The sequence below is a fragment of the Sinocyclocheilus anshuiensis genome, unplaced genomic scaffold (genome assembly GCF_001515605.1).
Source record: "Sinocyclocheilus anshuiensis isolate Anshui unplaced genomic scaffold, SAMN03320099.WGS_v1.1 scaffold590, whole genome shotgun sequence".
Classification (NCBI taxonomy): domain Eukaryota; kingdom Metazoa; phylum Chordata; class Actinopteri; order Cypriniformes; family Cyprinidae; genus Sinocyclocheilus; species Sinocyclocheilus anshuiensis.
Genome location: NW_015544192.1, coordinates 1,229,590 through 1,256,293, shown reverse-complemented (window position 1 = coordinate 1,256,293; position 26,704 = coordinate 1,229,590). Strand labels below are relative to the sequence as shown.

Here is a 26,704-nt window from a genome sequence, read left to right as displayed (position 1 = left end):
AAAAAAAAAAAAAAAAAAAAAAAAGAACCTTAAGAGAATCTAGGTGATAGTACACTTTCCATTATAACCATTCTCTTAAAGGCTAATTCACTGGTAGACACCAACCAGTACATTCTCAGACATTCCAGACATGACAAATGCCAAGATGCTCATTCACCGAAAACAAGTGCAACCAATGCCAACAGAGGCAGATGGGGTAATACACCGATCTGCCAAAACCTGACGGATGTGTCTGTTGCCATTGGTCGGTGTCCATCGGGGCAGTATAAACTGACCTTAAGAAGTTTCTTGCAATTGAGCACACAATCTATTATTTAACATTTCAAATTTATTTAAACAATTTAATGAATATATTTCATGATATGCCAGTTTATTAAATTAACTGCCATAAATTGCACATATCAATATTAGATAAAACCCCACAAATGAAGAGAATTATAGTGTCATGAATAGACAAAATTCAGAATCAAAGGCAAACTTTAGAATCAAAGAACTGGCTCCTTTTCAATCCATGAGTGTAAATTTGAATTAAAATGGCCACAACCAACAAGAAATTTAAATAAAATTTGAATGAAAGGAAGAGGAAATGAATTGTAATTCAAAGAAATTCAACAAAGGTAACACATTCTGAGAAATTAAGAGTTCTGTCCTGGTCCACAAAAATTAATTTATTAAATATGATGAAATGTAGAAATTAAATTTTTACAGGTGGAATTTTATGCCAAAACATCTCACGTCAAAGACATTTCAATTCTATCTACAGTATATATTGTTTTATGGACCTGTTTTAAGGCATGTAAAAATCCAAACTTGAAGGCTTTTAAAACTTAAAAAAAAACATAAAAAAAAAAACTTTGTCAAGCAAATATCCAAATTAATTAAAATATTTTTTTATACTTTATGAATTTATTTCATTCAGGATTATGTTTCCTTACATTTAAACTGCAATTCTACATTTTTATAGAGTTTTTGTTAGTTATGCATTTTTGAAGATACTATAGACCTCCCACTCATTCAATTTTGCCAAGTTACTGTACTCCGACACATTATTTCAAATATAATTATTTCATCAGTTCAGCTCCTGGTGCCATATTGAGAATTTGATTACATTTTATGAATGAAAGACCTTTACTAGCCAGCTTTACTAGCAGGCCTTCCAGCTAGCACCACCAAGCCTTTACGGGTGATCCAGAAAACAGCAGCATGTCTGGACTTCAATCAGCCGAAGAAGAGCTATGTCATACACTTTCCACTCGCTTTCAAATTCTCAAGACACTGATTTCAGCATAAAGAATTTACATTCCCTCTCGTTCCCTGCGGTCAGTGAATCAACAATTCCTGGCGGAACCATCACAATGCGGCACAAGGCCACTTTCAAAAACTTCACACTCACTGTCACTGCCAACCCTTATTAGAGGAATCCATTCCAATCTTCAGAAATCGTCTGAAGACACCTTTCCTGGGAGCATGTGACTAATAAAATAAATAAAAAAAACCAAAATAAAATAAAATAAAATAGGAGAACCTAAATATAAAAGATAAAAAAAAAATATATATATATAATAAATAAAATTATTCCTCATTTACACTTTTACTTTATCATGTACTTTTCTCTCAAAGGAGTAGTTCACTTCCAGAATAAACATTTCCTGATAATTTACTCACCCACACGTCATACAAGATGTTCATGTCAAATTAAGGTTTTTGAGGAAAACATTCCAGGATTTTTCTCCATATAATGGGCTTCTATGGTGCTCAAAAGTTTGAACTTCCAAATTGCAGTTTCAATTCCGAATTCCAGAATTCCTACATTAATTTTTGTGGTATAGTTTTATGATGTCAGATTAAATATATAATAAAACCCACATCATCCAACTTTATTTTAATTTTTTTTATTTATATACATATATTTTGTCTTATTACTGGTTCAGAATCAATAATCAGGAGAAGAAGATGTCTACATCATACTCTTGCTCCTGGACTCTCAGATGGAAACCCGGGTAGTCTGTGTATATTGAAGCCAAACAGCCCCTGCCAATAACAGCTTTATTTTCTGCAGATGAGCATTTCCATCAACTGGCATCTTGAACCAGCAACAGCTGGTTAATGTGTATAAGAGTGGAGCGGGCCGAAATGGAATGGCCTTCCATTCTGATGGCATCTCTTTCAGATGAATCAGTGGGCTAAATTGGATTTTGCTAGGCTGTGTCCTGAAGCGCACTGTAGATGTTGCTTTTTGAACCCGATCACTTGTGCTGGTGATGCAGTGAGTACCTGCTATTTCACAGTCAAAACTCATGCCAGCTCAATTCAATGCAGCAAGCTTCCAATTAGCACTCTTGGATCTTACACAAATCAAACAAGTCCAATCCTATAGCCCAACTTCTGCTCACATTTTCAATTATCCAAGATGATTGCATGTCTGTTTAGAGGAAAGGACATAGAGACATACTAACCTAACAAAAGTCTCTAAAGTTACACAAAGCCTTTCTATGGAAGTACATTTTCAGCAAGGGATAAAAAAGGTAAATGTGGTAATTGCCAAAGTCAGAGAAGATGTAAATATTCATAATTGCAAGATAGAAATCCAGAATTCTGACTTTTCCTAGCTATTCCGAGTTTACATCTCACAATTATGACATTTTCCCTCAGAACTCTGAGTTTACATCTCGCAATTCTTTTTTTTCTGCCACAGAATTAAAAAATATCAACAGTAATTGCAACTTCATATCTCACAATTCTGACCTGTCTTCTCAGAATGATGAGTTTATATATTGCAATTGCAAGTTAAAATATTGCAATTCTGACTTATTTTTCTCAGAATTGCTAGAAAAAAGGTCAGAATTGTGAAATAATAATTTGCAATTACCTTTTTTATTCCTATGGCAGAAACTAGCTTTCATACAAAAATCACATGCAAATGAGGTTTGTTTTACTTGAGGCTCAGAAAAGAATCCAAAAGACCCAGTAAAGACATATATGAATTTCCATATAAAACAACATTATATAACACTTCACTAAGATAATAGCACAGATATGTAAGGGTTGGCAAACAATTTCATATTTCACTCCAGACCTCTACAGAACAGCTTCCAGTGAACGGCTGTATAGATACTGGAATTGGGTTTATGGTAAATGTGTGTAAGTAGTTCACAAACACAGTATGCAGTCAAGCACATGAGAAAATGATGGCTTTGGATGACCTGTCAAAGCATAAAACTTAAAAGCGGCTTGCTTTTCGCTGTTCTTTCTTTCAACCCCCACTATTTTATTACATTTGAGCGTCCTTTTTTATGAGAGAATCAAAAAGATAGCTGCTTCCAAAAAAGACAAAACATGATTTTTTGTTGAAATATGAGTTAGTTTGGAGAAACGGCACAAAACAAATCATCCGAAAAAGGAAAGAGGCATTCAAGCATTGGCAACAAAAACAACACTTTTCTGACGCTGAATGTTGAAAGTTATTGCAAAAAGAGCCATGTGAGCTGAAGTCAATGACAATCAACAGTTTTGAATTATCTTTCTCATGCTTGCATTAATTAGACGTCTGGAAGAAAATGATAATTGATATCAAAATGTGTTTAACTTACAAAAAAATGTTGCACCTTTTATGCAACAGAAATACTTAAATCAAAGATAATTAATCATGTAATTAATTATCCATAGAGGACAATTGAATAGACTTTCACTACAGTGTTCACAAGAGCAATACTAGCCATGGAAACCATGCATTTGCAAAGACAAAGCGAGCAGTTTACCTTGATAATGGGCGCTGAAGCCTTTGTATCGATGGTTGCTGTCAGTAACAAAGTGTAACCTCAGCCAGTTCTTGTTGCTAACAATAGGAGATGGGACATTCATTCCGGATAGCCTGTAAAACATGAAGGAAAGCTCTTTACATTTGTTACGGAACGTCACCCATTAACAGCGACAAGAACAAAACATTTATAATAACATGGCATCTTTCTAGAGCGGCTGTAAAACTCACGTTTTGTAGATGAACAATGATAGATAGCACTGTCAAAACAAGTTTAAATGATCTGTCTGTTTAGGCCGTGAAAGTAGATGTTTGGATAGTCAATATTTTATCTTCTGAAGTATAAAACTTTCTGAGAGCTCATAATATACTACCAAGGGCACTGATCTAATACGCTGACATTTAACGGAGTTGCAAGCACCTTAACACTTAGTCCACCGTTTACTCATGAAGTGCAAGCCGGGCCAGATGCGGTCAGCACACTCCCTGGACACGTTTGAGGGGCGGTGCACACAAACTGAACATTTTGACAAGTAAAAAACATCATTGTGTGTGTGTGTGTGTGTGTGTGTGCGCTGTGTGTCGTGAATCAGCGTGGTGCTGCAACAGAGGACAGAGGTCATTGTAACCCCAACCCTCCACCCATCAAAATGCTCCATCTTCATCCTACATCTGTCTCACTTTATTGATGACTAACTGGAGATGTCATTAAAGGACATGGCCACATGAATCACACTTTAATGGCCTTCACAGGCTGGAGCGGAGCCATATCATTACTGTTATCTTTCTGTCTCTCTCTCTTTCGCTCCCACACACACACACACACACACACACACACACACACACACAGGCAGTATAGGTTCTTTTGCTTAAACTTAAAGGCAAAGTCTGTCATTTCTGCGCCACTAGTGTCACCACACAGAATTATAAACATAATGATTCTTAATAAAAATGAAAAAGTATTTCCAAACTATGTCAAACAACTGTGGCGTGTTCGAGTCTGAATGAATCCGTGTTTTGAACAAATCAGCTGAAAGAATGATTCAATAACAAATTCAGTTGTTGATTCAGGAATAAGTTGATTCAGATAATTCACTCATTTGTCACCACCTACTGGTGCACCGATGTTACTTGCAAAAAGGATGCTTTTTATTAAGTAGTTTATTCCATATTTGAATTTGTCAGCATGTATGTTGATGAATAAAGATATAAAAGCATAAAAATAATGTAAAGATAATGAGATGATCAGCAGTAAGCATCTTGCTTAATACACATTTCACCACATACTAATATCTGAAAAGGAAATCATATATTTCTAATTAAATCATATATTTGGAATAATATCTCTTCATTACAACAGTTCGTCACAGCATTTAATTTTTTTTTTTTTAAAGTTACTATACATGCAAGAATTTTTTTTTTAATCATCGCATCCTTTTTCTTACGGCAATTTCCAAATTACTACATGTCCCAGAAGAGTCCTACGAGATAGCAGAGGAAATTAAATTCATCCTGTTGACTTAAATATTTAGATTCAGTACACCAAAAACACAGATTCATTTTGTGCCTCTTTCAGCAAGTTACTCCATTGCACCAGCAGGTGGTGTAAAGTATACTATCAAACATTATGAATGATTCTTTCAAATGTTCACTCAACAGATTCATTGAGAAAAAAAGTTAATGACCAAAAAACAGCACCATTTAAAAATACAGAAAACTGAGACAGCAGAACGATATCCTGACATGTGTACTGTATTATAAATCATAATAGTGTAAAATATGCTTCATATTGCACTTTATTATACATTTTTGTTTTGTATGTTAAGTATTTGTTTCTTTCTGACAGGTGGTTTTATGGCCTACAATATTTGAAAATCCTATTCAAATTCTTACAATTTGTATTATAGTCACACACATCTTTTGCTTGGTATGATATGGTATTTCACACAGCTCTATAGACTCCCAAAGGGACAACTGATTTCCTGACTTTTGAATAATTTGTCCTTGATGTAATCAGGACTTATATGAAACTTGCATGAATAAGCTTGCCACATTCTTGTCATGCAGTGCCAGTCACAAAACAACAGTTTTTGCACATATAAACCTTTCCATGTTCATGACTTTACATGTCTCAGTGAGTTTACATTTAAAGGGGTCATGAACTGCCTTTTTTATTATTTTGTACTGTTCTCTGAGGTCCACTTATAATGCTATCTAGATTTTTACGAAGGAAAAAATCATAATTTAGAAGTAATAGGGTATTTTCTGTCCTGGTTTGACCACCTCTCATTGGAACGCTCTGTTTGAATAGGCGTGGTGGATTGTAGACTCGGAAGTAAACACCCACTGATTGGCTAACAGTTGTATATGTTTGACAGCCAACATCAGATGAACAGATGAACGCTGCTGTGATTTAGGTTAAAAACGTATAAATACTCAGTACATATAAAATGATCTGTAATAACAGACAAAGCAATAGTGACCAATATAGTCGCACAGCATTGTCTTTCAGTTTCAATCTTTTTTTTTTTGGCAGATTGGCTTCAATATAAGCTGTTTAATGAGAAAGTTTTGAGTTCTGAAACTTACAGGATGTTTTTATAGTACGATGACATCTTATATGTCAAAAAATCAAGGGAATTTCGATTTCTCAGTTCAAAACCCCTTTAAATCAGAAATGGAGTCCCGTAAAAAAAATCTGCTCCCATAAAGATCATACATTAATTATGAGTCAAAGCAAAATGTTTTCTTCAGTTTTATGGGCATAATCTACTTTAGGAAATGAAGTATGGCAAATGCCCCTTAAATTTAAAGGCATAGCATTAAAAAGCTTTAGTTTTATCCCTTTTGCTGCCAATAACCTATATACTCACAAAGAAGTCCATGCCAAAATAGGCTTCATACTCATCTTGATGGTTAAAATACAGCATGTGTACTAAGGCTTTAAGGACAGACACATGTTGTACTTCTTTTATTCCATCTAGGCATGACAAATACTACAGAACAGACTCTACAGGCCAACACAATCATGAACTCTGCTCCATCAAAATGAGTCTTAATGTGGCCACTTTAATTTAGATTTTTTGTTGTTGTTGCTCAAAGTCTCTGATTTAAAAAAAATTCATACCTTAAATGTCTTTGTTATGCTCTTTAATGTTGAGTGGTGGGGTGGGGGGTCTGCCCCTGTTCCCCTTGACGCCCAAAGTGCCCTTTTGTCAAGGCAATTTATTTTTTATTTTTATTTTATTAATTTTTTATTTTATTTATATTTTATTTTTGACAGCTTTAGTAATTTAGCGCACTACCAGATGCCTTGAATAACGTCCGCGGCTGCCGGTAAGTGGAGTTCTCAGCATAGCGGTGTGCTTGTGTACTTATATTATTAAATTATTATTATTTTACAAGAATGACGTGAAGAGAGCATGCACATCTGTTGTTTATATTGCTGTGTGTAGCCTGTGGAAGTAACGTTAGCTGCAGCAAGGGGCTATAATATTTTTGTTCAATATTTTCCTAATGACAATTTTATGATTAGTTTATAAAGGCTACTACGAACACCTTTTTCCAATTTTTATCACAAAAGGCAGGAAATATATTTTATAGTTTCAATACTAAATGATATGTCAATAATTATACTGCATTATTCATATAGTTTATTTATTTATTATCTGGAAATACCTTGAAAAACACACATAAACCATATATTTTCGCAATCGTGAGTTTATTGTCTTCATGTTTCATTAGTAAAAATGTTTCTGCTTTTTATTCAGCTCAGCTAAAGTGATAACCGGATGATTTTGTACATATAATTTCCTGCACGTCATAATTTGTAAGTTTTTTTTATGTTATCTGACTAAAAACTATTCATACTTTGAACTATTATTACAGTATTTATTTAAAAAAACGTAGAGTGCCTTAAAAATGATCACCACACTGGTAAAACAGGCTCATACTGATTTTCTCATCCTCCAAATTATACTTATCAATCCTGTTTTTATTATCATTATTATTCAAAAATGAATAAATTCATAACACGATTAGAATATAATTCTATTTTAAATAAGACAGAAATATTTTTTTCTACAACAGCAACAGTAGTGTTTACAACAGCAAAACCACCATGCCCTGTAAACTCAACAATAATAATAATAATAATAATAATAATAATATAATTCAGTTTCTAATTCCAGAGTAAATAAGAGGTGCAAACTTTTCAACTTAAAATTGTCTTTTCTGTACTGTTTCTTTTTCAAAACTGCGTCACAGCATTTGCTGCTGTATCAATACAGAAGCATCCGTTTTGATACACGTATCAGCAAGGAGCACAGCCCTATTTAAAGCCGTGTTCCATGTGCCCCTTTTATACTTTGAGCACCTGTCCCTCCAAAGGTCTCTGCATGGCCCTGAATCATCTTGTCTGCTTTAATACTGGATGCAGCATGAAAAAACATTAAACACCAGGGAGTATGGTTAGAAAAACTGAACTTACTGAAATGCATCAGTGTGCATTAAATATATAAACCTGACATTACATTTGTATAATATAATATATATACTATATATATTTGTAATAATATTATACTATATATATTTGATTGTGATACTTAATACTTAGACAGTGAAAACAACTACAGTTAATAATTGGTTTAGTTGAGTGATGCAGAAATTGCTTTCAGTTTGTTGACAGAAATATTGCTTGTCCTGTTAGGAAATGTTACAAACACTAACAGAAATCATTTCAAACATGCCTCAGACATCCAGCAAGGAAAGGTCCCTCAGACAAACACTAAATCATACAAAATTACACCCCAACTTGTACCACAAATAGGACAAGATTATATAGCAGCTTTAATGTAGTGTAGGTGTGTGAGATTTCAGATGCAGATGATATGAATGACCCAGTGAAATCAATAAATGCAGCAAAAGACACACTGAACTACAGAGCATGCTCAGACTCTAGACAATGAAATGTGGCTTCAAAACACATCGACTTCTCTAAAAAAAACTTCAAAAAGGGGGATTGAGACAAAAGGGAGAGAGCCTTCTCACGAGGCAAATAAGAGCACATCGTCATTGAGCATAATGGACTTGGCGAGCTTTTAAGCTTTCGCTATGCAAGTCACATCCCTTTCTCAGATCAATAGCTCTCAGTGGTTATGTGCAAAATTAGGAGCGATTCATTATTAGCAAATGACAGCCGTCAGCATGTTCCTTAATCAGGGAATCTGTCTTAATTGCATAGCAGTAACATAGAGACCCTCTTCTTTTTGGCACACAAATCCACAAACATTATCTATCTATCTATCTATCTATCTATCTATCTATCTATCTAATAATAATAATATAATTCAGTTTCTAATTCCAGAGTAAATAAGAGGTGCAAACTTTTCAACTTAAAATTGTCTTTTCTGTACTGTTTCTTTTTCAAAACTGCGTCACAGCATTTGCTGCTGTATCAATACAGAAGCATCCGTTTTGATACACGTATCAGCAAGGAGCACAGCCCTATTTAAAGCCGTGTTCCATGTGCCCCTTTTATACTTTGAGCACCTGTCCCTCCAAAGGTCTCTGCATGGCCCTGAATCATCTTGTCTGCTTTAATACTGGATGCAGCATGAAAAAACATTAAACACCAGGGAGTATGGTTAGAAAAACTGAACTTACTGAAATGCATCAGTGTGCATTAAATATATAAACCTGACATTACATTTACCCATGTTGTTAAAAATGGTGGAAATATATTGTTAAATGTATGCACAACATTATAAATGCATTCCTTTATTTTTAATACGTAACCTGCTACTGAATCCTAGTTCTGTTAAAAATGTCTTGAAATGTTTTTTTATTTATTATTTTTTTTTATTCAGTGCATAAAATGCGTGTTTCAGCATTCAAATGACTCAAAATGATGGAGAAAGTCTCAAAAAACTTGTCAAAATTCTTGTCTGCATCATGCAAATTAATTAGAAAAACAGCCCAACCACGCCCTTGCAGGTGGGCCCTCCATTGCTACATTGAAAGTATTGAAACCTCAGCTAGAATGTGAGCTAAAACTTAAAGGTGTCATAGGACAAAATGCAACTCCCTCAGATGTCTTTAGATGACAAAGGAACACACCCGAATGTAGCTTTTCAGTAATGTCCTTGTTGTATATCAGCTCACTTCTGAAAAGAAATACAGCTTTATTCTTTAATTGTAAAGTGAATTTCAGTGCACCGGCGTATTTGCTTTATTGATGTGATCATCTCTGCTGCGAATTACCCTCCTGAATAGCACGTTTCCACATTTGTAATTGCCTGACAGTTTAATTAAATAAGTGTGAATTTTGCAGTAACATAATTTCTCGCAAGCTGGAGAGGCTGGCAGTGTTTGAACCACAACACCGGAACTCAGATTCCTCCACAACGCCTCTATTTTGGGGCAAGTAATCAAGATTAATGGTCAGTGATGCACAGCATGACCATGTAAACCAGTGACGATCATTAGCTCTTTGGATTGACTTCCCCCACCTCGACGACAAAGAACAGACTGAGATTCCTTACAGACTTTTAACCTCTGGTCTACACAGAACAGCAAGATATATAGATGCTTTCAAATGCAAATGTGTAAAATGGATCACTCAGCACATGTGATTTAGAGATGTAAGCCGTGTGTGTGTGTGTGTGTGTGTGTGTGTGTGTGTGTGTGGATGTTTGTTGGAAGGCAAGGTCAGGAAAAGGAAGAGGAGGTTATCAAACACATGTATGAGCAAAGAGTGGTATATGAGCAAATCCTACCATGTCAGTGCAGTTAAGCCACATGGGATGTAGAAATGGTTTATAAATAGGACTAGCTGATATTTTTAAAATATATTAAAATAGAAAAAGAAAAGAAAAATAGAAAACAGTTATTTAAATTGTAATAATATTTCACAATATTACATTTTACTGTATTTTGATCAAATAAATGCAGCCTTGGTTAGCATAAAATAAATCTTTCAAAAAAATCTTACCAACCCCAGACTTTTGAATGGTAGTATATAAAAATGTATTCATAAACATAATATTTTTTTTTTATTTTAGGATGAAGCATTGCTTCATCTCGATTTACTGTTTAGTAGTTTCAGAAGAAGCTTTTATAAATAGCACACCAATCGTTACTGCTTCACACAGAAATGAACACATACTCTTTCTGAAACTTCATCAACATCCTGTATACCTGGGCTCTCATGGCGAGAGAGGGGGGCAAGACATGGAAAGAGAAAAAGAGAGAGAGAAGAGCAAGAGAGGGAGCGAGATGAAAGCAGGCTCTACAGCATGGGTCTCACACCAGTGGTCGCCTCATCAATCACAGGCCGCCGTAGCCCAGACGAATGAGAGGCCGCTGGGAAGCCGCTCGCGTCTCTCCATCAAACTGATGTTTTGAAAGTAAGTAATCAGTGTTCTCCATGGGCACTCCTTCTGTGGCAGAGCACCCTTCCTTCCTTACATTCCTCCCGTCCTCCCTCCCTCCTCCCCCCATTCGTGATGCACTCTCCGCTTGTTCTCTGCTACATGGAGTCAAGGCATTGGCATTGTGGGAGCCATACTTTATCCATCTCAGCACAGTGGGAAGGGCCTGATACTATCCAAACTGCAAGGTGCTTTTTGTGAACAATCATGCTCAACAGACGGGGAGAAAAAAACAGATGATGTACACAGGAAAAAGTGGTTGCCATGTTCATTATTTCTGTGGATGTGTGTGTGCTACAGTAGTATATGAAAAACACAGAAAAAAAGTTAATATTTAAAATAAAATTTTACTAATTAAAATATGTGTGTCGGTGTGTGTATTACTATTAGAATAATAACAACTGTTGATGTCTACTTTAATGTTTCAAACTACTTTTGTGAAAATAAAATATAGGTGAAATAATGTTCCATTGACATTTAGCAACATATATATTTATATAAAAATGAAACAACACACTGATTCTGACCTGTACTTCATATTGTCACGTTCGCTACTATGAGGGAGCACGGAGCGAGGAACGAGGAGATGTGGAGTATACTTCGAACAAAGAGACTTTAATGACATCAAGGGAACCAGGAACACACACGTAGCGGGGAAAGATGACATTCAATACCGGACGAGGGAAACTAAACAGAACAGAGCTTAAGAAGGGAAATTAACGAGGGAATTAAACAGACACACCTGAATCAATGAACAAACACCTGGGAACAATAGAACACAATCAGGGAACAGGAACGGGAAGGAAACCAAACATGGGCATAAACTAAACATGGAGCACATGGGGGAGGAAAACGCAAGACACAGGACTGACATTACTCCCCCCTCCCCGAAGGCGCATCCACGCGCCACACAACATCCAATGGGGAGGGGGGGTGGGCGCTCTGGGGGAAAATATAAATCCCTAAGGCCCTCCGTGGGCCTGATTCGGGTACTGTGGCCCTCCCAGGGCTGGACTTGGGGACTAGAGCCCTCCTTGGGCTGGACGTGGGAACTGGAGCCTTCCTTGGGCTGGACGTGGGAACTGGAGCCCTCTCTGGGCTAGACTCGGGCAGAGAACAGAGCTTAAGAAGAGAACTTAATGAGGGAATTAAACAGACACACCTGAATCAGTGAACAAACACCTAGGAACAATAGAACACAATCAGGGAACAGGAACGGGAAGGAAACCAAACATGGGCATAAACTGAACATGGAGCACATGGGGGAGGAAAACACAAGACACAGGACTGACACATATATATAAACGTGATCATACTAAATGTTATATTTTGAATGATTAAAAACTTCTTGAAGATCTCTTTTCAGCTTTGAACCATACATATACTCTCTCTCTCTCTCTCTCTCTCTCTATATATATATATATATGTGTGTGTGTTTGTTTATAGATGTAGAGACACACACATATAGTGCTTTCGTATGCTGTGTGGATGCTACATACTTTGTCATCAATGCTGCTGTCTCAGTACAGTGGCAATAATTGAGTACTTGGAAGAATTCTCTGTGAGTGACTCTGTGGAGCTTATGTAAATCAAAGACCACCACATTGAGACATCTTGCACGCTGGTCACATTTCCACATGAATATCTTGTTTGGCCCGTGACCAGAACCTCCATTTTGCGGATCAGATTGGGAGTGAGGAAGGAAGGCAGCGTGGCACACTGGAGTATAAATGAGCCTCGCGCGCCAGCTAATGACCTCGCAATGCTTTTACTCAGGAGCATATTTCACCGCTGGCTTGGTATCCAACACCCCCAAAAGCCATTTCAATAAAGCCTGTATTTACAGTGAACAATGCATGATGGCAAATGTCATTTGAGTTCGGCAGGCTTATTCCTCTTCTAGAACATGATTCACAGAGGTCTTTGTACTTTTTTTGTGCATATGTGCTATTTTGGGTATGAAGCTTGACTACTGAGAGCACAAAGCAATGCTGTGATACCCGAGTGAATGTGATTATGTGCACTCAGACTGAAATGATGGTTTAGTGTCTTTAATCACAGAAAATAGTTTATTTTTTATTTTTATTTTTTTATTGAAATTGGAATTTGGACTTTCAGCCGCACAGTGTGATGAAATGTGTCTGGGTAAAATTATGCCTAATAAATCCTATGTAACTTAACCCTAAATCGATTACCCTAAATTGTTGCATTTATTAAGCATCAATCACTCAATCAAATAATCAATCACAGTCAGGCATCAATTAGTTTGCCATTAGCTTTGTAGACATATTGGATTCACATATTAGAAAAAAAAACATTATTTGGGAAGGTGACAGTAATAAATCCCATCATAAGTGCCATTCGCTTGTCATATAAGAGGGCTAATTCCCCAAAGAGGAACGGATTGTAATGGATTACACAGCTCTCTCTCTCTCTCTCTCTCTCAGTTCTTCATATTTCCCAAAGGTTTCTCAGCTAAAGGGCTTCTCTAATCATGCAGCATGACAGAATGTATGATTAAGTATTATAACTCAATGAATAATAAACAAAACTCCGCACCGTAGCCCAGGCAATGGACACACACTACCAGCTCTGCACCTCTTGTGTTTAGGTAACATAATTACAAAGGTACCAGAATTATTTGAACACTTAAGTGATTCCTAAAATGACATTAAATGTGCATTAGAAGCAAAATATCATAAATTACATTGATTTTTAAGATACATGGCAAAAACATATATTTTTTAAAATACTGATGTTATGAGATCTCATTATGAGCTAAAATATAGCCCCAAGACTGTTAAAACTGTATACAGTTAGATACATCTGAGGAAATTTGTATTACACCAATGCATAATCAAAACCATGCGAGTTTAGTTGTAAAATCTGTGTTTTGTCAATATAAGAATATAAGCAACATCCCATCCTGAATTGAAAGTAGACTAACTTAAAAATAACCATGATCAGAGAGTCTAGAAAATCTACACCACATAAGCCATCATCAAGCTGCTTTTGACATCCTGTCTAGACACATCAAAATGTGATTTGCCAACCTAATTTCATAATTGTTCCCTAATGAACAGCCCTATTGAATATTTTAGGAACAGACAACTGGATAGAGTCTTAAGCGTGTCTGTAGTCACGTCTGTAGTGTCGCACTCTGGTGTTTTGCTCTGTTCTCTGTCGCTATGCAGCAGCTGTGTTCTGTGTGGCGGCCCACCTGCTCATCTCCCTCATCCTTTCCACCGCGAACCTGTTCTAAATCCTAAAAAGCCCATCACTATCACAACACATTCAACTTTAATCACTTGGACTGTTCCATCCTCTGATGTGGCTGTTTGTTTTTGCTGTTGTACAGGCTTCAGCGCGAGTCTCGATGTGTAGGGCGCTGAGAGGATTGTAAACAGGTTTACAGGATCTTGTAGGAACAGATCAATTCTCTACACTCTGTTGATCACAGTCTCCAGACCTGTCACTCAGAACATACTGTAGGAGGGCAAATGTGTTGCATTGAACTCCTTTACAACAGTAGAACCATCTTTTGTGCAGAGAAAGGAAAATAATAAGGAAAAAATGATGAAACCAAAAGAGGGAACGGTGTTTTGCAAACTTTTAGTCAGGGACCCCCACAACCACATCAATACGGCTCAAGTACCCCTTCATCAACACCAAAATGTGTTTTATTTCACTGAAATCATACTGGATGTCATTTAGCATTAGTAATATTATCTTTAAACTGGCCATTTTAGTTAAAATTATTCACTTTAAAAATAAAAATGAAAACGATCAATATTGTGTGTAAAGAACGTCTCGGTTACGTACGTAACCCTCGTTCCCTGATGGAGGGAATGGAGACGTTATGTCGAACGACATATGGGGTCTCACTTGGGAGGCCAATCATCTCTGAGTTTAAGAGAAAACGCCAATGAAAATTGGCTAGTGGATTTTGCATGCTGAGCCACTCCCCGTGCCTACGGGTATATAAGACGACAGCGCGCATCCACTCATTAGGTTTTACGCTGAGGAGCCGAGAATGTGTCCCGGCAACAGCGAATAGTTCAAGGTTGTGGCATGGGGACATTACGTCTCCGTTCCCACCATCAGGGAACGAGGGTTACGTACGTAACCGAGACATTCCTTATCTGTCGGTCACTATGAGTTATGTCGAACGACATATGGAGTCCATGGAAAACGCCGCAACCTGAACACCATCACAACCCTGTGGTGCCGCAATTTCACTGACCTTGGTACCGAAGGGGACCAACTGTGAGTACATCGCTGCTGGAGAAGGCCAAGCTGCTGTTCCATCCACAAAAAAGTTTTTGGAAGGGATTTCAACCTTCAGGGAAAGATTGCTTCAAATCATTCCTATTTGTTCTTTCAGTCTGGCAGAACAATGGGGAAGCGAGTCTTAAGGAAAAAGGTAGCTGCGGAGACCACATCCTACCCGTAGGGAGGTGACATGTGGAGATACTGATATGGACTGACCCAGGGGGCAGTACTACATATGGAATGGGTCTCTGAGGCAGGTCCTACCTTAGAGTAGGGATGGAACAACTGCCAGAAGAGAATGACAGAGCGGGTCTGTCAAGGTAAGACATGGGTTTACCGTGGAAGAATACACATATGGGATTACCCGTAGGGAATCAAGCCATATGGACACCTAACCCAGTACAGGGGCTGACCAGGACTCTGGGCATGCTAACACCAGTACTGGGCCTGGCCTCAGACTGCTCCACCAAGTCTGACTGCCGAAGGTGCTGGAGGATGCTCAACCAGGGTTCGCCAACCAGGGAACTCTACTGGGAGAAGAAAGGCACTCGCATGCCTGTGTGAGTTAACCGAGGCACCCGATTGTCTCGATCAGTTCCTGTCCCGCTCCGTTTAGGAGGGGGAATGGCACAGCAAGCGTGACATCGAGCCAGATCTTCCCGCCAATTACCTGTTACGCAACACATGGGAAGAAACCGGCTCTACATGAAGGTTGTAAAACCTCACAAAGATATTAGGCGTCACCCAGCCCACAGCTCAACAGATGTCTGCCAGAGAGGCGCCATGCGCCAACGCCCAGGGGGAGGCAACACTCCGAGTGGAGTGGGCTCTAACCCCCAGGGGGCAAGGCTCGCCTTGGGATTGGTACGCCAAGGCGATGGTATCCACTATCCAGTGGGCCAACCTCTGCTTGTAGACAGCCTTCCCTTTGTAGAATCTCTGTCTTGAACAGACATTCCAGAAGAATCAAGGTTCCCCCTCCTAACTGTTTGCAGTCGTAAAACTGATCAATGGTTAACCGAGGCGCCAAATTGTCTCGATCAGTTCCTGTCCCGCTCCGCTTATCTCCTCAAGAGAGCCCTAAAGCAATGGTAGACTTAGTCCAATCAGGAGGAAGAGAGAACTTTTCCCCATCTGGAATGACTTAAACTACAAAGGGATGATTTTCACTCATGATCGCTTCGCTCACATCCATGGGAGGAACCCCAGAAAGGGATGATTTACAGGAACAAGCTCCAGGCCTGCAAAAACAACGGATCTAAAGAACAGTGACAATCGACCTCTGTTTGAGACTATCCAAGGACCAGATGGCAGTGTAACTTTGACCAGCTTCAGCATAAATCGATAATCCAACCAACAAGAAAGACAGATTTACAGCTCCATCGTCTGAGCGGGAAAATCAGCAGATCTACACCGCATGACTTTTTTGCAACCTCCTTGACCTCAGGATTGTCTCTGTCCTCCCCCTTTCTCTACATTCCAGAAAAACACGCATTTCTTCTTTTTATAGACACAGAAGTTGCATGGAATAAGTTCAACAGACAATCATTTAAAAAACTCATCATAAGTAGTGAAAACTATACTCCCAAATAATATGTCATGTCTTATATATGCTTGATGTGTTTATTGTAACCTAACTTTAATCAATGTTTTATAACCCTTTTAGCAGATAAAGATATTAATATGTGTGTAAGATATGTGAAGTTTAGTGTTGAATGAAAACTTGTGATAATTGCAGAACATTGAAAGGAATGAAAAGCTGTGGGTGGGTGTTGTACGACACTTTATAGAAGTTATTAACAAAACCTGCAAAGACATTTCCCCAGTGATGAATTGAACAGCATATTAATTTATGCATGAAGAGGAACCGTACGGGGGTGAGGCTAAGCCCTGCAACAGCGTCCGATTGGGACAATCGCTTCTGGGATAGACCAAATCGGCTCGCTTAAAAACCCAATGCCTGAACAGATGCTCGCTCGCTCTCTCGATCTTTGGCTCTTTCGCCTGTGTTCGACTGCGCTCCAACTGGTGCTCACACGCTGCATCATCAAGCGATTGGGTCATCCAAACACTCCATCGGAACTTTGTGACCGCAAGAAATCTTCAAAGTCTAAAGCCAAGCAAAGAAACTCTCGGAAGAACTTCAAGCATCACTCTCCGTACCTAAAGGCAACCGACTTCTGAAGCTCCTACGGCACAAGGCAACCAACCATTCACCACGAAGGCTCTCCCAAAAGACGTCATCATCAAGGAAGATTGCCAGCCAACCAGCAACGGGACTCCCTCAGGCAGAAAGGAAACCCCACTTTCCAGCGCAAACACAAGTAACAAACAAAATCTTCTATCTGCTGAAACTGGTGCTGAATCGATCTTAAGCAACTAAAGATAAGCCAAATCTCTGCTTTTGTGATTTTCTTGGTGCGATCTAAGAACGAATAACTTACTAGACTTTTGGGACTTCCTCAGAACTCCGTTAATCCTCATCCTTTGAAATGTGTGTGTGTGTGTGTATGTGTGTTTCCATTAGCGTAGTACCATGTAATTTATAGAGTAGCTCAAATTAATTATTGTTTCATTATAAGAATCATTGTCTTGTGTCATGTATTTAAAGTTAAACTTTGCCCAGATCTTGCTACCTAGCTCGTAGCTTATAAATTATCACTAGCATGTATTAACCTGTGGCCAGGGATAATACAAATATCCAAGTTGTTAAGATATACTGATGTTAACGTCTCGCTGGACAAACAGTTGATAAAGTGTAACTATCAAATTTGGAATCAGTTCAATCAGGTTGATTTTGAATCTTCAGATTCGATTCCCCTCTCAAAACCTAAGAGTTAATTTCCTTACACCTTTCTGCTGACCTCCAAAGCAGACAAGTTTCTGAAACTCTGGGTGCAGTCCACGTATATGCGTAACGCTCTTACGGGACACAGCAACGCCAAGGCTGGATCTGCCGCCTCCGGGGGCAGCGCTTGCAGGTTCACCGCCTAATCTTGGAAGGGAGTGGTGGGAACCTTGGCCACGTATCCAGGCTGGGGTCTCAGGACAACGTGAGAGTTGGCCGGTCCGAACACAAGGCACTCTTCACTTACGGAAAATGCTTGGAGGTCCCCGACCCTCTTGATGGAAGTGAGCGCAATCAGGAGCGCTGTCTTAAGAGACAGGAACTTTAGCTCAACTGAATAAAGCGGCTCAAAGGGACCCCTCTGAAGTCCAGCGAGGACAACAGAGAGATCCCATGAGGGTATCAGGGGTGTCCTAGAAGGATTCAACCTTCTGGCACCCCTCAGGAAACTAACGATCAGGTCATGCCTTCCCAGGGACTGGCCGTCCACTGCATTGTGATGTGCTGCGATAGCAGCAACATACACTTTCAGGGTGGAGGGTGACAGCCTACGCTCCAACCTTTCTCGCAGGAAAGAAAGCACGACTCTGACCGAGCATCTCCGGGGGTCTTCTCGGTGAGAAGAACACCAATTCGTGAACAGACTCCACTTCAAAGCATAGGCCTGCCTCATAGAGGGAGCTCTAGCCTGAGTGATAGTGTCTACCACCGCTGGTGGCAGATCACTTAAGTCTGCCGCATCCCGTCCAGAAGCCACACGTTGAGGTTCCAGAGGTCTGGACTCCACGACTCTCTCTGCCATATGGTGCCTAGCCCCTGAGAATTACCGAAAATGCTTGGAGGTCCCCGACCCTCTTGATGGAAGTGAGCGCAATCAGGAGCGCTGTCTTAAGAGACAGGAACTTTAGCTCAACTGAATAAAGCGGCTCAAAGGGACCCCTCTGAAGTCCAGCGAGGACAACAGAGAGATCCCATGCAGTCCACGTATATGCGTAACGCTCTTACGGGACACAGCAACGCCAAGGCTGGATCTGCCGCCTCCGGGGGCAGCGCTTGCAGGTTCACCGCCTAATCTTGGAAGGGAGTGGTGGGAACCTTGGCCACGTATCCAGGCTGGGGTCTCAGGACAACGTGAGAGTTGGCCGGTCCGAACACAAGGCACTCTTCACTTACGGAAAATGCTTGGAGGTCCCCGACCCTCTTGATGGAAGTGAGCGCAATCAGGAGCGCTGTCTTAAGAGACAGGAACTTTAGCTCAACTGAATAAAGCGGCTCAAAGGGACCCCTCTGAAGTCCAGCGAGGACAACAGAGAGATCCCATGAGGGTATCAGGGGTGTCCTAGAAGGATTCAACCTTCTGGCACCCCTCAGGAAACTAACGATCAGGTCATGCCTTCCCAGGGACTGGCCGTCCACTGCATTGTGATGTGCTGCGATAGCAGCAACATACACTTTCAGGGTGGAGGGTGACAGCCTACGCTCCAACCTTTCTCGCAGGAAAGAAAGCACGACTCTGACCGAGCATCTCCGGGGGTCTTCTCGGTGAGAAGAACACCAATTCGTGAACAGACTCCACTTCAAAGCATAGGCCTGCCTCATAGAGGGAGCTCTAGCCTGAGTGATAGTGTCTACCACCGCTGGTGGCAGATCACTTAAGTCTGCCGCATCCCGTCCAGAAGCCACACGTTGAGGTTCCAGAGGTCTGGACTCCACGACTCTCTCTGCCATATGGTGCCTAGCCCCTGAGAAAGGAGGTCCTTTCTTGTTGGCACAACCAACAAGACCTGTTCCTCGTCCTCCCTGACCTTGCACAATGTCTGTGTGAGCACTGGGGGAAACACATACTTGAATAAACTTTTTTCTACCTTTATAATACACTGACAACCACTTTAAAAAGAGAAAGCTACATGATAATATAAAGATTTTCCACAAGCTGATGTAAATACTAATATATAGACGGTGCACGTTGTCATACACACAAATGCAAAACACCATCATGGTAACACAACAATAAAATAATGCAATAACTATTAATTTAACAACATAAGTTGTAACATAAATCCTAATGCACATAACTGATATGAAAAAAAAAAACCTAACAAGAGACTTATTTAAATGAATGAATGAATAAATAAATAAATAAAATGCGAGCTGAGTAGAGAATTATTGTAATGTCAGTTTATAGTTTTTCACTGTAAATTAAATTAAAAGATGACTTCCCAAAACTTAACATTTAACAGTATTTTACTGTAAAATTACATGAAATGTCCCATTAGATCTATTGTGGCTTTTCATCATATAAAGAAACCTGTTAAACAGCCTTTTTACAGTCTTTTACTGCTGAAATCATTTTTATATTCCACAAAAAATGTAGACACTTATGCATGTTGTGTAAGACACATTAAGTTCTGTTCTCTTTTGAAAGGGTATGTGTTTTGTGGAAAGGCCGCATATGGGCATTTCTAAATTATCTCTCTCCAGCACAGGTACATAATTGAAAAGCCTGGTCCCTTCATTGTCGGCCCCTGAATCATAGTTTCACATTGAGATCTAGGACACCTTCCTTAACAATCAATAACAATAGAGCGCTGCCTCTTCATTCAGAAGGGCCAGTTGTTGGATAGATGACTGAGAGGGGTTTCTCTTTTGTTCGTCACCTTGCCTCGGCACACTACAGATTTAAGAGATGAGGGCGCTGGTGGCAGCATCTGCTCATTTGTAACGTTTTGTTCATCTCGAGCTGTCAGGAGCCGCACTCAGAGCAGGAGATGCTGCTGTCTCTCACTGCCAGCTTGCAATGAGAAGTGCTTGTTGCTTTTTTTATATATCACAGTATTATGTATGTATGTATATATGTTTATATATGTATGTGTGTGTGTGTGTGTGTGTGTGTGTGTGTGTGTGTGTGTGTGTGAATTCTGTACGTTTAAGATTTGTTCAAACATACTTAAATAGCTATCTCTACAGCAATTTATTACTTTATAACTATGAATTTCATTATTATAGTTATGTTAATAGTTATATTGTAGAAACATTTCAATGAGTTGCTTGGGAGAGTCTCATTATCATCACATAATTATACTACAGACTGAAGAAACATTTAGCATCAAATTCTGTTAATCTAATTCAACCATAAATTATTTCACAACAGACATAACTCAATATGGTAATTATCCTGAATATTATCAACACAATCAGCACAAAATAACATGCTAATGTCTCTAGACTAATCAACTGTAATGAAAGGAAAAAAAATCATCAATACAAATGATAAAGGGGACTATGAGGTCTAAAGGCTGGATTTTGTTTTCACAACACACACACACAAACTTAAATAGGCTGCAAAATATTATGACTTTTTTCTGATCTGTGATATTACTGCATGTTACAATTATATAAGAATTAATTTGTGATCAACTATAAATTAGTCATTTTTAAATGTTGTAGATTTATGTAGCTAATGTGGATCCTTAATTACAGAGGCCCTTATATGTGCTTTTTTTTTTTTTACATAAGGGTGCTTTTTTATCCAGTTGTACCAAACATTTCAAGTATTTTAGCTCATTGTGCACACAATATAAAGCAAACTTTTAATAGGTTTTTTTTTGTGTTGTAATAATATAAAAAGAGGGAAGCTTTGAAATGCTGCAAATAGTCATCTTCAAATGAAAGTGGATTTTTAATAGGATAAAACTTACAAAATGGTAATGCATTCCCACAGAACACTCCTTTCTAGGAACTGTGCCCAGTGTCCACAATGGAAAGGCTTTAGCACTGGACATTATTACAGATGCAAAGAGCCCAGCTAAAACATCAACTATTACACTGCTGGAGAACAGCAGAAAGTTACAACCTCCACAACACAAAGGAGCCATGTTTAATATCTATCTTGACTGGGACTCTCAGAATGTTTAATTCATTAGTGAAGAATTCAGGCCACCTGCTCACAAAGCCCTGACTGCAAAACACACACACAAACGCATGCACGCACGTACACACACACACACACACACACACACACACACACACACACACACACACACACACACACACAACAGCATGTGTATAATCACACATTAAAAAAACTATGTAAAAATACACTACTATTCAAAAGTTCGGGGTTTGTGAGATTTTTTTTTATGTCTTATGCCTCTAAAATACAGTAATATATTGCACATTAAAATAATTTCTTTCTATTTTAATATAATTTATTCCTGTGATGGCAAAGCTGAATTTTCAGTAGTTATTACTCCAGTCTTTAGGGTCACATACTCCTTCAGAAATCATTCTAATATGCTGATTTGGTGCTCAAGAAACATTTCTTATTATCATCACAGTTGAAAACAGTAAAAATTTCAGGAATATTTGATGAATAGAAAGTTCACAAGAACAGCAGTTATTTGAAATATTTTTTGTAACAATGTAAAAGTCTTTACTTATATTAATGAATCCTTGTTGAATTTCCTTTTTTTAAATATATAAATGTATATAATAGTATATATGTATAATATAATAATATTTAATATAATATATGTTTAATAGTGCTCAATAATGGTGACAATCAACTAATTTAAAAAGATGAACTCTTAATATAACCACTCAACAAATGACTATAAGTGACAAAAAAACAAAAACAAAACAACAACAACAACAGAAAAACAGCAAATGGCAAAACATAATATATTCCTATAACAGTATGTGCATCATTTATTCATGACGCAAAGCATTTTGGCAACTCAAAAACCCTTGACAAATTGTTCAATATGAAACTGTTTGTTCCGGCAACACTGTCTAGTTGGTACAACATCTGGGGGAATATTGTTGGTCTAATATGTGATTTTCTTTTTAATGTAGATTCAAAATAATTCACATTTTCAATGTGTGACTCAAATAGCTCTGCATGCTGAATAAAACGTAATTGCCTTTTGACAGTGCACAAATACAAACAGTCACACAAATAAAACAAATGGATACCTCCAAGAACACAGAGTTAAGCCAATCCACACAAAAACAACACATGATGCTACATATTTTGACACATTTCCATGTAACTGATAGGTAGCAGGTTGGTAGAGCAGCTGCCCAATATGTTCATGAGGAATTTATCACACATCTCTACCTTACAAACCACCATCTGGGAGTATGATTAAAATGTGAGTTCAAGGCGACTTTAAGCTGAACACTTTCCTTCCAACCCCACTCCTTCACGACATCCTCATACGTCTCCACTCTAATGGCTTCCTTCATCCTTACAGTCATCGGCTGAGGCAGTTTTCAAAAACCCTGAATTTAAAGTTCCCGGGGGACAGAGATCTACAATGAAAAGATGTTCTCTGTCCTTGAGCGAGAGAAGTTAGACACAGAAGACAAACAAAACACAAAAAACCAAAGCACGTAAAGTGACTGTGATGTCCGATCAGTTGACTATTTCTGCTTTTAAGGGCCTTTCCTGACTGGCAGCCATTTTGGCTCTATCGCACAGCTCCGAATGAAATTCATGCCACAGCCTGAGCCATTGTGGCACGTGCTGCTGCCTTTGGGTAAAGAGAGAGTCAATGTGCTGATTTTAGAATTTTTTCAGATTTCTGCTTATGGAAATAAAGTTACTCTCTAAGGCAAAACAGCCTTGCATACATATACTACATGAGATAAACAAGTAGAGAAGATTTTGACAGATATCAGCAAATGCTTTGTGCTTGGCTGCATAATAATTAGCAGGACTAACAATAACATGTAAGCTGCTCCAGGAAATGATTCAATATTAAATAGTTTAGTTAGTCACTTAATCTTGTAATGACACTATAAATGTAAAATAAATAGATAAATACATTTAAAAAATAAACTAAATATAAAAATAACAACATCATTAATAAAAATATATGTATTAAACATGCATTTATTTTTTAAATAAATATTAAATGTAATAATCATTCAAATTTGATGTTAACAAACCTGTAGAATTTTACATGCAGTAGACACAGAATCAGTCTTGTAACATTTAATAAATTAATACATTTATTTAATTTTAAATGTAATTCATTTTAAAAATTATAAGCTAAACTAAATTATAAAATTAATATTGTTCTTTAATATCCCAGAACATTTGTTATTGAATATATATATATATATATATATATATTAGGTACCTCGGACGCCCCTTGAGGGCTTAGTGGTCCGAGGCCTGTTTGCAGGTGCATTTGTACAGAAGCTGAGACAATTAGTGTGAAGCTAGTGGCTCACTGAGAGGGCTTTGTACTGAACAAACCTTCCCTTATTTTATCCCTCTTTCAAAAGAAAGCTTGTTTTTTAAATCAGTACTTCTCTACACAGATTTTACATCAGTTTACACCCAACACTCTCAGAAAAAAAGGTACAAAAGCTGTCACTAGGGCGGTACCTTTTCAAAAGGTACAAATAATATGTACACTTTAGGTACTAATATGTATATGCTTTTGTACCTTTTTTTCTGAGAGTGTACATAGTAGAAAGATAGTTTATCATATAAACGTAGCTATATAATGAGAATATTATAGTATAATAATCAATTTCTACTATACTGGAAATGTTGTTCTGATATATGACATTTATTTTGTTACAAGAAAAAAAATATTATATATATAATATGTATAGCATATTAGGTTTAGGTTAGATTAATCGTGCAGCCCTAATATATATATATATATATATATATATTCCTATATATAACCTAAACCTAATATGCTATACATATTATATATATAATATTTTTTTTCTTGTAACAAAATAAATGTCATATATCAGAACAACATTTCCAGTATAGTAGAAATTGATTATTATACTATAATATTCTCATTATATAGCTACGTTTATATGATAAACTATCTTTCTACTATGTACACTCTCAGAAAAAAAGGTACAAAAGCATATACATATTAGTACCTAAAGTGTACATATTATTTGTACCTTTTGAAAAGGTACCGCCCTAGTGACAGCTTTTGTACCTTTTTTTCTGAGAGTGTTGGGTGTAAACTGATGTAAAATCTGTGTAGAGAAGTACTGATTTAAAAAACAAGCTTTCTTTTGAAAGAGGGATAAAATAAGGGAAGGTTTGTTCAGTACAAAGCCCTCTCAGTGAGCCACTAGCTTCACACTAATTGTCTCAGCTTCTGTACAAATGCACCTGCAAACAGGCCTCGGACCACTAAGCCCTCAAGGGGCGTCCGAGGTACAGAACGAGTGGGATCACTAGCCGGATTAGCAAGGATCCCACCTGACTACAGTGACTAAGCGTGATGGGGACTTGGCAGGAACTGCTCTGGAAGACCCATTCTGAAGGACTTTGACGCTCCAGCACACTGCAGCTCCTGCCAGGCACTGCTGTCCGAGCTTCTTATCTCTCACTTGGCAAAGCTGACAGCCTCTGGTTGCCTGCCACCTCCACTTTAGGCCGGCTGCTCTCTGAGCTGCCGGAGGTCTGTGGAGCCGCTGATAAATGCCCTAATGCTGCCCATCCCAACTCACTGAATGTCACTGAACTCTGAGCTCTAAACTCTCCTCACTTTCTGAAAGCACTTTAGGAGAAGGCCAACTTTAATGGGATATAGCCCATCTGAGTTTTTTTTTTTTTTTTTTTTTGAAGAGACCCTTAGTTTTTTTTTTAAGCTACTAAAGGCTTTTGAAGGACACCAAGTATGTACAGAGTATAAGTGTGTTTTGAGCTAATACTAATAGGAATGTTTTGTTACATTACAGGACAGAAATTACCTGAATTTGAATGGAATTTAAGGACAGCCAGGATTCAAAATCAAAATACACATTTTAAGAATTAGTATATGCATGTATATTATTATTATTATTATTATTATTATTTGCAAAAACTACTGTTCAAATGTTTGGGGTCATTACTTTTAGTTAGTTTGTTTTTTTATATTTAATAATTTTATTCAGCAAGGACACAATCCGTTGATCAACACTGACAGCAAAGACTTTCTTTGCAAAGATTGATTTGAACTTTTGAACTTTGTATTTATCAAAGAATCTTGGGGGAAAAAAAATCAAAGTTTCCACAAAAATTAGGGATGCACCGATACCACTTTTTCCAGTACTTGCCCGATACCGATACTTTTATTGTTGGTACTTGCCAATACCAATATTTTTATTGCATTTGTAAATTTTTTAAATATTGAGAACAGAAACCAAAAGAGTATGTATAATGTTAGTTGGTTAACTTCATTTATCAAATAGATACAGTCAAACCAAAATTTATTCAGACACCTTCAACATTTCTCACATTATCACATTTTATTCGCTATAGTTTAGAAAATAGTAATACAATATGACAAGAACGTCTCTAGGTTACGTATGTAACCATGGTTCCCCGAGGGAACGAGACGCTGCGTCGAGATTCGCTTTGGGAAC

General features: G+C 38.0%; 1 protein-coding gene across 1 annotated transcript in view; it reads right to left on the bottom strand.

Moving 5' to 3' along the window:
• The window catches only part of LOC107696514 (CUB and sushi domain-containing protein 3-like), an 89,746-nt gene that overhangs the window by 18,198 nt on the left and 44,844 nt on the right, over positions 1-26,704 (bottom strand). Inside the window, exon 4 of the mRNA XM_016496872.1 lies at positions 3,759-3,871. Within this exon, the coding sequence (XP_016352358.1) occupies positions 3,759-3,871 (113 nt within the window). The remainder of the gene's footprint in view (positions 1-3,758; positions 3,872-26,704) is intronic.